Source organism: Notolabrus celidotus, chromosome 10 (assembly GCF_009762535.1).
Source record: "Notolabrus celidotus isolate fNotCel1 chromosome 10, fNotCel1.pri, whole genome shotgun sequence".
Classification (NCBI taxonomy): Eukaryota; Metazoa; Chordata; class Actinopteri; order Labriformes; family Labridae; genus Notolabrus; species Notolabrus celidotus.
Window position 1 is genome coordinate 32,046,614 of NC_048281.1, and position 13,200 is coordinate 32,059,813.

At 39.0% G+C, this 13,200-nt stretch overlaps 1 protein-coding gene across 2 annotated transcripts; it reads left to right on the forward strand.

Annotated features, from left to right (window-relative positions):
- The first annotated feature begins 1,033 nt into the window (after positions 1-1,033).
- On the forward strand, positions 1,034-12,466 carry ttf2 (transcription termination factor, RNA polymerase II). 2 transcript variants are annotated; one of them, XM_034693554.1, is made up of 23 exons: positions 1,034-1,165; positions 1,406-1,511; positions 1,629-1,715; positions 1,801-1,870; positions 2,000-2,878; positions 2,977-3,097; positions 3,192-3,389; positions 3,541-3,698; positions 4,192-4,273; positions 4,474-4,605; positions 4,762-4,912; positions 5,652-5,757; positions 5,892-6,076; positions 6,208-6,361; positions 6,454-6,545; positions 7,935-8,020; positions 8,339-8,481; positions 8,611-8,790; positions 9,186-9,244; positions 10,140-10,293; positions 10,512-10,594; positions 11,641-11,715; positions 11,896-12,466. In XM_034693554.1, the coding sequence occupies exons 1-23, from the start codon at positions 1,138-1,140 to the stop codon at positions 12,038-12,040; spliced, it is 3,474 nt and encodes a 1,157-aa protein (XP_034549445.1). In that variant the 5' UTR covers positions 1,034-1,137; the 3' UTR covers positions 12,041-12,466. The 2 variants fall into 2 exon arrangements, with proteins under 2 accessions (XP_034549445.1, XP_034549446.1); XM_034693555.1 differs by having other exon boundaries at positions 3,204-3,389.
- Positions 12,467-13,200: the final 734 nt, after the last annotated feature.

The following is a 13,200-nucleotide window of genomic DNA, read 5'->3' on the forward strand; positions in this document are numbered from 1 at the left end:
TTTACAGCGATTGAAAAACAAGAAAGAAGCAGAAGTAAAACAATGGCAAGACATATTAAGGGCAAAAAATAATAATGATAATAATAAAAATAGTACTGATAAAATAAAAATAAAAATATAATAGAATGGAGACTAAAATGGAGACCAATGCACACCAACAATAAAATATGAGTTATTAAAGTAAGTTAAACATAAAAATTAATTATGAGTACAAATAGTTAAAATAGTTTTTAAAAGGGAAAGGATAAGAGTTGAAAATAAAACTAAGGCTAAAAATATCAATAAAAACTGAGTAGATAAATAAAATGAATAAATGAATGAATAGATAAATAAATAAATAAAATATAATAAGATAACATTTAAAATTGCTAAAATAATAAAGCAGCATTTAAATTAATATTACAATTAAAAGGTAAGTAATAAAATTGTTAAACCCTACATAAAAGCCAGACTGAATAAATATGTGTTAGTTTCCGCGCTCATTTCTTCTTTATTATTTTCACATTCTCATGCAGTCTTTATGTTATTATTCCTTCAACTTTAAGGGTTGACGTTTGCGTCCGTGTTAAATAACTCAGACGTATGGTTTTATTTTGAAACTTCAACACCGGATGTGTTTCCTGACAGCTGTGATGTGGACCATGCGAGTTTTTGGTTTTTTCTAAGCGTCTTTTCGTTAGTTTTAGGAAAGCTTTTTATTAATTTATTCAGCTATCTTAAGTGATCAATCAAACAAACTGTCGTTTAAAAACTGAAACGTAAAAGTATTTTTATTTATTTTTATTTAAAAAAAAAAAAAAACTAATTTCAAATCACATCCGGTATAACGGCTGTTCACAAATATATTTCCCAATAAAAGTCCCTATATGAAAAAGTTCCCTGACATGGAGCTCACATCTCATTGAATATACTCACATTCTCATGCAGTCTTTGTTTTATTACGTTATATACTTATTTATTCACATTTAATGGTTGACGTTTGTGTTCTTTTTAAATAACTCGGACATCAGATTTTATTCTGACACTCCAACACCGGATGTCTTTCCTGACAGCTGTGATTGGTTGATACGAAAATACCGAAAGTCACATTCTGCTTGGAACTCAGTGTGGACCACTCAGACTGTGCGAGTTGGTACAATGGAACAGATTTTGTGCGATGTCCACGGTAAGCCAACAAACTATAGTTGTTGTGATTGTTTGCTAATCAATGTGCAGTTTGATTTCGTGTATTCAGAGGTCTTATTTGTGTTTTACTTCCTGGAGTACTGTTTATTTAGTGCATGACAAGGCATTTCCTCCTTCTTCTCCTTGCTATGTCCACTTGTTGACTTCACCATGCTGACTTGCAATAAGATGATAGTTTGATTTATAGGCTTAATATCTTGTTTTCTTCACCCTGTCACAGGCAGCTTGTGTATGCTCAAAACGGGTGTGAAAGATGGACCAACTAAAGGCAAAAGCTTCTACGTCTGTGTTGACAAGCAAGGCTGTGACTTCAGCCAGATATCAAGGTATTGACCCTTTTATGTCTTTTATTTTAAAGTATCCCTCTTTAAATTGCTTTGGTTTGTCAGGTTATTATTTAGCACATACTTCAGGTCCTTGCTTTCATTTATCCTCTCCCTCAGCACCTCAGCATCTCACTGCCTCCATCATGAAGATTCAATGGTGGAACTACAAGCTCTCACATACAATCCACAGCAGCAGAGCCACAAGTAAGTGTGCAGGTTGATTGAGGATAACTGCAGATCTAGTTGGATGAATTGGACCTCTGACTCTGAGTTCATCCCCACTTTATAGGTTGTTCTACAGGTGTGTTGTGGGTAAAAAAGCAGGCCAGAGGTGGTGTGGAAACGTGCCTTGGAGCGCGGTAAGAAAGCACCTCTTCAACACTTTGATATTATATTTACCATTTCTTAGATGAATAGATTATTGACAGACATTTTGAAGTTTTAAAAATAAATGTGACTTCTAATACTCCTGTCTTTCATCTTTGCAGCCAGAGAAAGAAAACAAAAACCCTCGATCAGACACCCTGAAACCATCCTCCTGCCTCCCGCCTGTCAGAAACCCCTTTAAAGCCTCTGAAAGGACAGACAAGGACTCTGAGTGGAGGAAGTTACAGTCTGGTGGAGGCAATGAGGAAAGAAAAGAGAAGAAAGAGAAGGAGCCAAACCATAAGGCCAAAGGAGGAGACAATCATCAGAAAGAGAAAGAGGAGAGTGCAGCTGCAGGCAGGAAAGAGAAGGAGGAAGGGAAGCTAGATTCCTCAGATACGTACAGAGGTAAAGAACTTCCAGCGGGGATGAAGATAAAGAAGAGAGTTTCAGATGAGGAGAGACGCAGTCCGGCTGCAGAGAGATCAGAAAACATGACAGAGAAGGTTCAAGACAAGAAGTCAGAAAATCCCACAGAGCAGGGAGGTAAAACAAATCCCACTTCCATCGTGAAGAGTGTTCCTCCTGAGAAAACAAATCAAACCACGCAAGCTCCTCTCAAGGACTCACTCCAGAAAACTAAAGATGGAGAAAAGTGCCAGCTGAAAGAAGCAAAACCTACTGTCAAAGACAGTTCCTGTAAACCTGCCTCCAGTACCAGCACCCAGGCTTTTAGAGACCCTGATAAAACCAGGAGCCCAACACCTGAGGAAACATCACCACCAGAGTCCAGTCTAAACAAAAACCAACAAGAAAAGGATGATGATGATGATGATGATGATGATGATGATGTAGTGGTGGTGTCTGTGAAACCTGCTCCACAAAAAAATCCTGTGTCTGGCATCCAAAAGACCCTGACTGCCTACCCAGGATTCAACAAGAAGCAAGAAGATCCCCAAGGCCTGCGCGGCCTCCTCACTGCTCAGCTACAACAGAAGAAGGTGAGCTAGAGACTCAGGTTGAAATCACAGATACTTCCTAATGACACAAGTGATGGTCCTTCTTAGGCTTTAATTGATCTGTTCTGTCTTCACTTCAGGCCACTCTGTCTGTGGTGAACGTGGCAGCTCTCCCAGATAAAGGCGAGAGGTTGAGGACTCAGGTCAAAGAGCTGGAGGATGCCCTGGATTCTCTGAGCCTCACTGCTGCTTCTCAGCCTGGTAACTCCCTAACTGTACACCATGAATTAATAAAAGTCTAAGGTTCCACTCTGTTATACTCAGCCTATTATTGACGACTGCAACTTTAATTCAGAATCACTCTCAGGACCCCAGGGTGCAAGTACCAGCAGCGATGCTCGTGCAGGAAGCAGCCAGGTGAACCCATTCAGCCGGCAAGGAGGCACCATTCTGCTCCCTGCTCCTCCAGCCCCGGGCCTCTTCCTGCAGCAGGCCTCCGGCAGCTCCCTGGGGCTCCAGCTGAGCCAAGGATACACCCATGGCATGCATGGAGGTAAGAGTTCTAGCTTATGTGAACTACTATTCCAACAAATCACCTTCATTTTGTTTCCATTCCAAATATTTAGTCCACATTGTTCCTCTTCTTCATTTTTCACGTGCAACTTTTCCACTTCACCTTTTCTCACACTCCTCTGTGTTTCCAGACAACTCAGCAGCACAGGCTTTTTATGGCGGGAGGATGACGGAGGGTCGTCTGCTGGCTGTGAAAAACGCCACCTGTGAGGCCATCGACCATCTTCACAAATCTCTGGAGTCCTGCCCGGACCCCGAGGCCGAAACCCCTGACCCCAGGGGAATCAAGGTTACACGCTACTTTAGCTTTTCGTCAGTCCTGAAGAATTTGACTTCATTAATGAGATTTGTGGAAATCTTCAGACATATCTACATATGTGTGAACCCTAAATATGGCAAGTTTTTTCCTGATTCAAACAGACAATGCCATAATAGACTCAATTTCCCACTTTGGTGTGGAAGAACTTGTTTTTCTTGTACCTTTTATAGTCCAGTCAACATTGTGGTTATAAAATACAACTCACTATGAGCCAGATCTTCATCATATTTTTTCTTTTGTTGAATAAGAACAAATCATCCCTGTGCAACCATTTGAAGACTTAAAGCAGAGGTTTTTGAAATCTTTCAATCTGTGGGCGTCATCATACCTTCCAAAAAAGTTCCAATAACTTTATTTCCTTTAACTTTACACATAGATTCGCAGAGGAAACTGTGCCTCTATGTTCTCTTGTGAAAGTCAGCTTTGTTAACTCTCAATAACATTATCAATGTTTGTTGATCAGGTGAAACTCCTGGCTCATCAGAGACGAGCTTTGGCCTGGCTGCTCTGGAGAGAAACTCAGAATCCCTGTGGAGGAATCCTGGGTATGTTTCCTATTGTCTGTACATGATCTGTGTCATGATGAGCTGAAGATGATAGTTTCTACATTTTTAGGATGTTGGAAAATGGATGATCTTCTCACTTTGATGTTGAAATGCTCAAGCTCTCGTTTTCATCACTCAGGAGTCGACCTTGAATCTTCATGCTGTAACTGTTTTGTTGTTTTGTCTCCTTGTTGACGCAGCGGATGACATGGGTCTGGGTAAAACCCTCACTATGATTTCTCTCCTACTGGCCAAGAAGAAAAAGGAAAAAGAAGAAGATGAGAAGAAGGAAGAAGAAGAGAAGAAGCCAGAGGGCTGGATCTCTAAAGCTGGTGAATAAATAATTTTCAAGTTGTTATGATTGAATACATCAATATAATCATTAACTTCCATATGATGTGATTTTATGTCTGAACTTTGAAGGTAAATTCTTGTTGTTTTTAGAGTGCACAAGTTTCATTAAGTTTGTTTGTCTTTTGATCATGCAGACTCGAGCGTCGTGGTTTCTAAAAGCACTCTGATCATCTGCCCTGCCTCTCTGATCCACCACTGGAAGAGAGAGGTTGACAGACATGTGAAGAGTGGAAGGCTGACGGTGTACCTGTACCACGGCCCCAACCGAGAGAAGAGGGCTAAAGTGTGAGGAACCGTGCACACGATCACATATTTACACCTCTGATTGTTTCTCTGTTTTGCACATCTAGTCATTATATATTAGCTAGGAGCAAATATATATTTATTTGCACGCAGTATCTTTGTTTAATGTCAATTAGAGATCATTTGACCTGCTGAAAACAGGGATTTCACATGATTAGAGAAAGACTGGTCATAGTATTATTTTTCTTTTCCAACTTTATTTATAGAAGATTTTAAGACAGTGTGATATACAATATAAGGTATAAAAATATAGAATAAACATCAATTGTCATATCTGAATATCAACTCCCTTTCCCACCCACCACCCATTACAAGGCCATTCAACAACTACAAAAAATTAATTAATAATAAATAAATAAAATAGAATAATAATGATAGTAAATAAAAAGGAAAACATGCTAAGAAAATAAAATAAATACTATTAGATAAACTAAATAACGAAGAGTAATTTAAAATTGCACATATCAATCCTCCAACTCTGAGGAGAAATCTAGAGAATGTATATAATGTTCATAGTATTCTGACAGAACTTTCATGCAACAAATAAACTCTCAGGAAAACTCAAAAACTTGGATTCATTAAGTCCGAACTCATGTGGGGTCAATATTTGTCAACAAGTTAAAGGCTCCTCCTCTTGGGCCTCAACTTTCACTTCAGTTTAAAGGATTTTTGAAGCAAAAAGCAAGTTGATCTAAATAAGTATCCCCTCTCTGTCTCTCAGGCTGGCAGATCACGATGTGGTGGTGACCACCTACGGTCTAGTCTCTAAGGAGATCCCGGTCCAGAAGGATGAGGCTGAGAAACCCAGCAAAGATGAAGATGTGGTGGTGAGTACTTGATATTTTTACAAGCCTTGTGATTCCTCCTGCAAGATGTGAGTAGATACAGTTAGAGAAGACGCATGCCCATTATCTTAAGTGCTCAGCTACATGTTCACATCATCTGGTGTTGTTTTCTTCAGCCGCCACACTCCACCCCTCTCCTGCGAGTGAAATGGGCACGGATTATTCTAGACGAAGCCCACAACATCAAAAACCCCAAAGTGCAAACCTCCATGGCCGTCTGTCAGCTGAGAGCTGGAGCACGCTGGGCTGTGACCGGCACACCCATCCAGAACAACCTGCTGGACATGTACTCCCTGCTCAAGTAAGAGAAAACACAGTGGATACTTTAGGACTTTAAGAGGCTTCACTTGTAGAAATGCTTCTTCTGTTTGGACTAAATGAAGTAGAGAAGATCTTTATAAATGAGATTCTCTTTCCTCTCCTGTTTGTCAGGTTTCTGCGTTGTGCTCCTTTCGATGAGTACAAACTGTGGAAGTCTCAGGTCGATAACGGCTCCAAGAGAGGCAGAGAGAGACTCAACATCCTGACGAGGACTCTGCTGCTCAGACGCACCAAGGACCAGAAGGACTCTTCAGGACAACCACTGGTAGGGACAGAAACACCTGTGACTTATACATCCTTATGAAAACATGACACTGAGGACAGGCGTTGTTGATTCACACTGGTTGAATGTTTCAGGTGTCTCTCCCGGACCGGACCTGTGAGGTGCATCAACTCAAACTCTCCAAGGATGAGCAGTCAGTGTATGACGTGGTGTTTGCCCAATCCAGGTAACACAATAACTTCTCTTATTTTCCATTTAACTAACACCCTTTTCATATTCCTCGTCTGCAGCAGCGTTGTTGTGATGCAACTCTGCAACAATTGTTGTCCCGGTGTGTGACTTCACATTACATTACTGCATCGTGGAAGCACAAGAGGTGAACACAGCAGGAGTTTCAACACAGTCCTGACTCCTCCTGCAGCTCACAGTGATTCTGTCTCACCTCTGTAACGCCTCTGTCACTTCGTCTTTGTCACACCTTTGACCAACGTTACAGGGGGCGTAAATATCACACCTTTAACTGGCTGTATGAAGAGGAACTTGTGATTTATGAGGAAATTTAATTCTAAAAACTATCAGAAACAGTGCTGTGCTGCTGCTTTTCTTTTCTCTTCAGCTTTAAACAAACAGGATTGTTTAAAGGGAACAAATATATCACCTTCCTTGATCTCATCAGCTTTTTTTTTTTTTTTATTTACCTCTGGTTTAATTTTAGCTTGTTTGTTTTTTCCATTGGGTCCAGTTATGGGGTGCTACAAGTAACAGCTACAGTTCTTCACATTTAGCTCCAAAACGTCCTAAAAATCAAGTTAATTTTTAAGAGTCACTTTTTTATCACATTTAGAAGAATATTTGTGATCTTCTTCACATTTAATTTTGCTGTGAAAAATATATTAAGTTAAAATCACTGTTAAATCCAAATGCTAAATCTAAATGTGCAATGTTAAAATTTAAAATATAAATATTAAATATAAATGTTAGATATAAATATAAATGTTAAATATGAATATAAATGTTAAATATAAATTTTAAATATAGATATAAATGTTAAATATAAATTTTAAATATAGATATAAATGTTAAATATAAATATAAATGTGCAACGTTAAAATTTAAAATATAAATGTTAAATATTAAATACAAAATGTTAAATATAAATGTTAAATATAAATATGTTTTTCTGGAGGTACCTGTTTATAAGGTGTTGTATGCGTCTGCTATTTGTATGTATCTATTGTAAAATTGTAACTCTGTAACTGTGCTGCTGCCTATCTTGGCCAGGACTCTCTTGGAAAAGAGATTTTTAATCTCAATGAGCATTTCCTGGTTAAATAAAGGTTATGATAAATCTAAATGTTAAATGAGGATGAGGACGCTGAGCGCTTGAAACCCTGAATCCCATTGGGTTTGAATAGAAAACAGGAGCTGCAAGCACAAAAAATAGCAGCAGTGGACACAGCACTTAAAAGCTTGGAATGAAGATTATTATGTCATCTCAAGAGTCAAAATGAGTCAGGATAAAAAGATTGGATTCTGCTAAATCTTCCTCAAAGATTGATCAATGAGAAAAAATGTTATTGACACTAGAATGATAATGTGCTCTTTCTTTTTTTAGATCCACTCTGCAGAACTACCTGAAGAGACATGAAGGAAACGACTTGAAGAAAGGAAACGCCTCTGGTCCCAACCCGTTTGACAAAGGTGAGACATCAGCAGAGTTTGTTATAGCTCTCAACAGGCAGGCCGGTCATGACTCAGATGATGTGGTTGTTTATTTCTGCTTGTTTGCTGTTATAAATATGAGAAGCTAACACTGTTGACCTTGTTTTGTCAAACCTCTGCTCTCTTTGTATTAAACTATGTCTACATTGCAGACATTATATAATAACTGTTAGAATTTGTAATTTCAGGTTAATGAAGTTTGACATTTGTCCTTAATTCGACCTGAATAGAGACGTCAGTGTTGCTCTAACCACAGCTGGTGTATCACATGTGTGTGTTTGTGTCTCCTCTCTCCAGTGGCCCAGGAGTTTGGTATGTCCCAGTCTGACGCTGTTCTGCCAAATTCCCAGCAGCCCCAGCAGGCGTCCAGCACAGTCCACATCTTGTCCCTGCTGCTGCGCCTGCGACAGTGCTGCTGTCACCTGTCCCTCCTGAAGAAGGTATGCAGACGCTCACGTGCTCTGAAGATGCTTTACAGGCTTCAACTGGGATCACAAAGTCAATCTCAGACACATGAGTGCATGCAAAGTAAATCATGCTCTAATATCTGCTTTCCTCTCTGTGTTCAGACTCTTGACTCCACAGAGCTGCAGGGTGACGGGATAGTCTTGTCTCTGGAGGAGCAGCTCAACGCTCTGTCGCTCTCATCCAGCCCGTCGCCATCATGTCCCGACCCCAAAGACACCGTGGCTCTTAACGGCACCCGCTTCTCCTCACAGCTGTTTGAGGACACCAGTGAGAGCTCCAAGGTGGGCGGACTTTGATTACTGGGGTGGTTTTACACATATCTCAGATTAGAAGAAGACAAGCCAGCACATTTAGTCCATGCTGTTCCTCAGTCAGTGGAGCAGGTGCCCCAACCCTTTGCTGTGTCTCTATCCCACTCTGCTCTGTCAAATAAAGAGGAAAAAGACCCCAAATTAATCTAAAGATAAAAATCCACTCATGTTTTGATGCTGTGCTTCTCATCAAGTGATAGTTTTTGCTCCTGGAGTAAGAGTGTGTGCTAGTCTTCTACTGTCTACCAAGTTTTACCAGCAAAATGAGTCAATCAAAGTGTGGCTGGAGTTCAGGTTGTATCACAGATGTGTTTTTAAGTGATCTCCCTGCAGCTCAGAAGCTCACCTCTGCTCTTATTTTCCAGATTTCTGCGATCATTTCTGAGCTGAAGCAGATCAAACAGAACGGTGCTGATCAGAAAAGGTAAAAACATTTTAGTCTCACCATCAACTCAGACTCGTCTTTCCTTCAAGCTGTCCTCCAGGTGTGCTTGAGTTTCAGACATCTTTTATTCTGTCAGCTAAAGTTTGAACACAGACAGAAACATCTGCCAAATAGCTTCAAATCAATCTCCTCTTTCCACTCTCAGAAAGCTTTTCTCTGCAGAGAGAGGTGGAAATGTTGATCTTCACTTTTAGGGTTTTCTTGCACGTCTACACTACCAGCCAAAAGTTTGGACACACCTTCTCATTCAATGGTTTTTATTTATTTTAATTATTTTCAACATTGTAGATTAATACTGAAGACATCAAAACTATGGAATAATCTGGTTTTGCCATAATCTGGATTACAACAGTAATCAAATAGGACTATCCATTGTGTACTAACCCTACCTCTGAACAACACAACTGATGGTCTCAAACACATTAAGAAGGCAAGTCATTCTACAAATGAACTCTTGACAAGGCTCATGTTAATTAGAAACCATTCCAGGAGACCACTTCATGAAGCAGACTGAGAGAATACCAAGAGTGTGCAAAGCTGTCATGAAGGAAAAAGGGGGCTACTTTACAGAATCTAAAATATAAAACATATTCTGCTTTGTTTAACACTTTTTTGTTCATTAAATAATTCCATATATGTTCTTTCAGAGTTCTGACGTCTTCAGTATTAATCTACAGTGTTTCAAATAATTAAAATTAATACAAACCCTTGAATGAGAAGGTGTTTCCAAACTTTTGACTGGTAGTGTAGGTCCTAAATAATTAAACTCCTCACGCATGTTCTTTATAATTAATATTAAAGAGCTACAGATGAGTGGACCTGGATAATACCATACGAATAATCCATGTGTTGTCCTCTCTCTGTTAATGTGTAGCGTGATTGTGTCCCAGTGGACCAGCATGCTGTCCATTGTGGCGGTTCACCTGCAGCGGATGGGTCTGAGATACGGAGTTATCGACGGAACCGTCAACCCTAAACGCCGCATGGACCTGGTGGAGGAATTCAACACGAACCCTAAAGGACCTCAAGTAAATGACAAGCAGCTGTTTTTCACTTTTACATCAATAAACAGGAATTTTATTACAGATCAGAAATTATTTTGTTCAGTTGATGTTGAGGTACGATTAGGGATTATTCATTTATTTACATACAGATAACAACCTGGTGTTCTAATAATTATCAGATAAACAGTTATTGACTGTCCTTACATTAAAATATGTGTTTGTATTTCTTATTTCTGTAAAAGGTGATGCTGGTTTCTCTTTGTGCTGGAGGAGTTGGACTCAATCTGATCGGAGGGAATCATCTCTTCCTCATTGACATGCACTGGTGAGATGTTGCACTGTAAACAGATGACTAACATTGACTGGGAGGCTGATATTTGCTCCCCAGTGTGTGATGTAGCCAGTTGTTTGCACAGCATTGACCTATTTCTTAAATATTCCTGTCATGTTTTTGCACTGAAAGTATTTTACAATCTTTGTTTTAATCAATCCTTATTTGGTCTTCTGTAGGACCTCATTAGAAAGATGTTATAGACTAGTTAATTATCACACATGAGTTCTCAGAGGGGTGTACTACACAGCAAGTTCAACATTACCCAGGGGAGCTGGCTTGACGAAGCCTGAAGCCCCAGTTAGAGATAATGAGCATAATGACGCTGGTTTTCCCCCCCGTCTCTGTTAACTCAGGGTTTCTGCTCAGTCATAAGGAAGTGTTCAGTACGTCATGTGATGCTTATTCCACACAAGAAGAAACCATCCCCGTCTGACTGCTTCAGAGAAGATGAATCCTGCATAAAACTGCTGTGCAAATTTGTGTGTTAATATAGTTATTGCACCAACCTAGTGAACTTTTGAGCATCCCTTTGTTTAACCGGACAGCTACACTTTAAGCTACCTGTAAGTGCTCTCCCTTCAACTCTTCAACTCACCCTAAGACTGTCTTTCTTTGAATTGTCCTTAAGACTCTTTGCAAACAGAGCAGGTCTAGACTGTACTCTATGTTCTATTATTAACAAAGACCCAACATCAAGACAGGATAAGATCCTGTCCCATCTTACAGACAGGACTCAGTCTGATCTCATCTTAATCCACCATGAGCAGAGCACTTTGCAGCATGTAGCAAGTTACAGTGGCAAAGACAAACTTCCTTTAACAGGCAGAAACCTCCAGCAGGACCAGACTCGTGTTAGACACACATCTGCCTTTATGAGAAATGGCTAGTGGCTCAAGAAGCAGAATTTAAAAAACATTGTTTACCAACCATAACATCAGTAGTTAAAGGCAGTAATTGATGGAGAAGCTGTTATTTTGGGACTAATAAGAACAATTATGGCACCCTTAGTACAAAAACAGTTGTGTTTTTAACCACAGGAACCCAGCTCTGGAGGATCAGGCCTGTGACCGGATCTACAGAGTGGGACAAACTAAAGACGTCACCATCCACAGGTAATAAATCCACAGGAGGATAGATAATCACATATCGTATAGCTAAGAGGAAAACAACTGTTTGTTTGTTTTAGTAGAATTATTTTATTGAAAGCTTTATTTAAATCTTACCATAAGTGAATTTGCTCTTACTGTTCTTAGTGATTGTGTGTGTGATATTTTTTTCTTGTTTTGTTCCAGATTTGTGTGTGAAGGCACCGTGGAGGAGAAGATTTCAACACTGCAGGAGAAGAAGAAGGAGCTAGCCCAGAATGTGCTCTCAGGAACAGGAACCACTGTCACTAAACTCTCCCTGGCTGACCTCAGAATCATTTTTGGCGTCTGAGACAGAGAAGAGTTCAAACCACAGCAACGCCAGACAGCTGCTAATTCATACATTCAATATTTAGGTCATAAGGCTACAACTTAGAGCGTGTTATACTTTAAATAAGGTTCCTACACTTGAAACATGTTTATGCACGCTAAAATCTGCAAATTAAGTTTAAGTGCACAGTCCTTTTGTGTGTGTCCAAATACTACAATATATGTAGTAGTTTTTAAGACATTTTTTATGTATGCATGAATATTTTGAGCTCTTATTTTATTGAATCACAAGGACACACTAAAGACAGGATTTTATTCTGTAAAAGTCACTCTAGTGTTCCTTTTTATTTGTGTCTGCTGCTTTTACTATCTTAATTTCAAGTATCTTTTAAGAATACTGTGCTGTTCAATGTTATTTTGTCTTAATAAATGTAGTTGCTTAAAGCTATGGGTGTTTATGTCACTATTTTCAGTACGAATACATAGGAAACTGAAATGATTATGGATTCAAAATATCAAGAAATAATATAAAGATGAGGTGTGGATTTCTCAGTGTTAATCTCTGCTTCCAAAATATGTTACTCATATTTACATTTCCAGTACTCTGGATCTGAACAAAAAGATGCTTCTAATTTAAAGATAGAACTTGTGCCTTTTGTGGTTTAAAGAGTATATTATGACCTTATGCCGGATTTATTAATGTCAAATAATTAGGAGCAAAATACTGTATAATCTGTGTTAGTTTAAGGTGCTGTAAGATGTGTTTATGGAAATGTATGTGTTGGTTTAGCTCTGCCTTTTACAGTCCACCATGTTTTCATTGCCCTCTCTTTTTGTCCATGCTGCCTTCATGAAATATCGGATTTTTGAACTGCAGCGTCTAAAATGACTGCAAAACGAAGAGGATTAGGGCCACTGAAGAAGAAAAACAATTAAGGTCAATTTTTTTTTAAATATCATTATTATAAGAAAAATTTCTGAATTCTGAGATTAAAGTCAGAATTCTGAGGAAAAAGTCAGAATTCTGAGAAAAAGTCAGAATTCTGACTTTTTTTTCCCATAATAATAATTTAAAAAGAAAATTGACCTTTTTTTTTTGTTCCAGTTGCCCCAAACCTTTCACTAAAATACAACAGAACCAAGGAGGTTGTTTTGACCCGTTATGTAAGAAAAAATTTGATG

Bases quoted from the DNA above. Each gene is read 5' to 3' on its own strand.
- ttf2 (XM_034693554.1), top strand. From the start codon at position 1,138: ATGGAACAGATTTTGTGCGATGTCCACG. The intron at 2,879-2,976 runs GTGAGCTAGAGA...TCTTCACTTCAG, and splicing joins CTCAGCTACAACAGAAGAAG to GCCACTCTGTCTGTGGTGAA. The intron at 6,546-7,934 runs GTAACACAATAA...TTCTTTTTTTAG, and splicing joins GTGGTGTTTGCCCAATCCAG to ATCCACTCTGCAGAACTACC.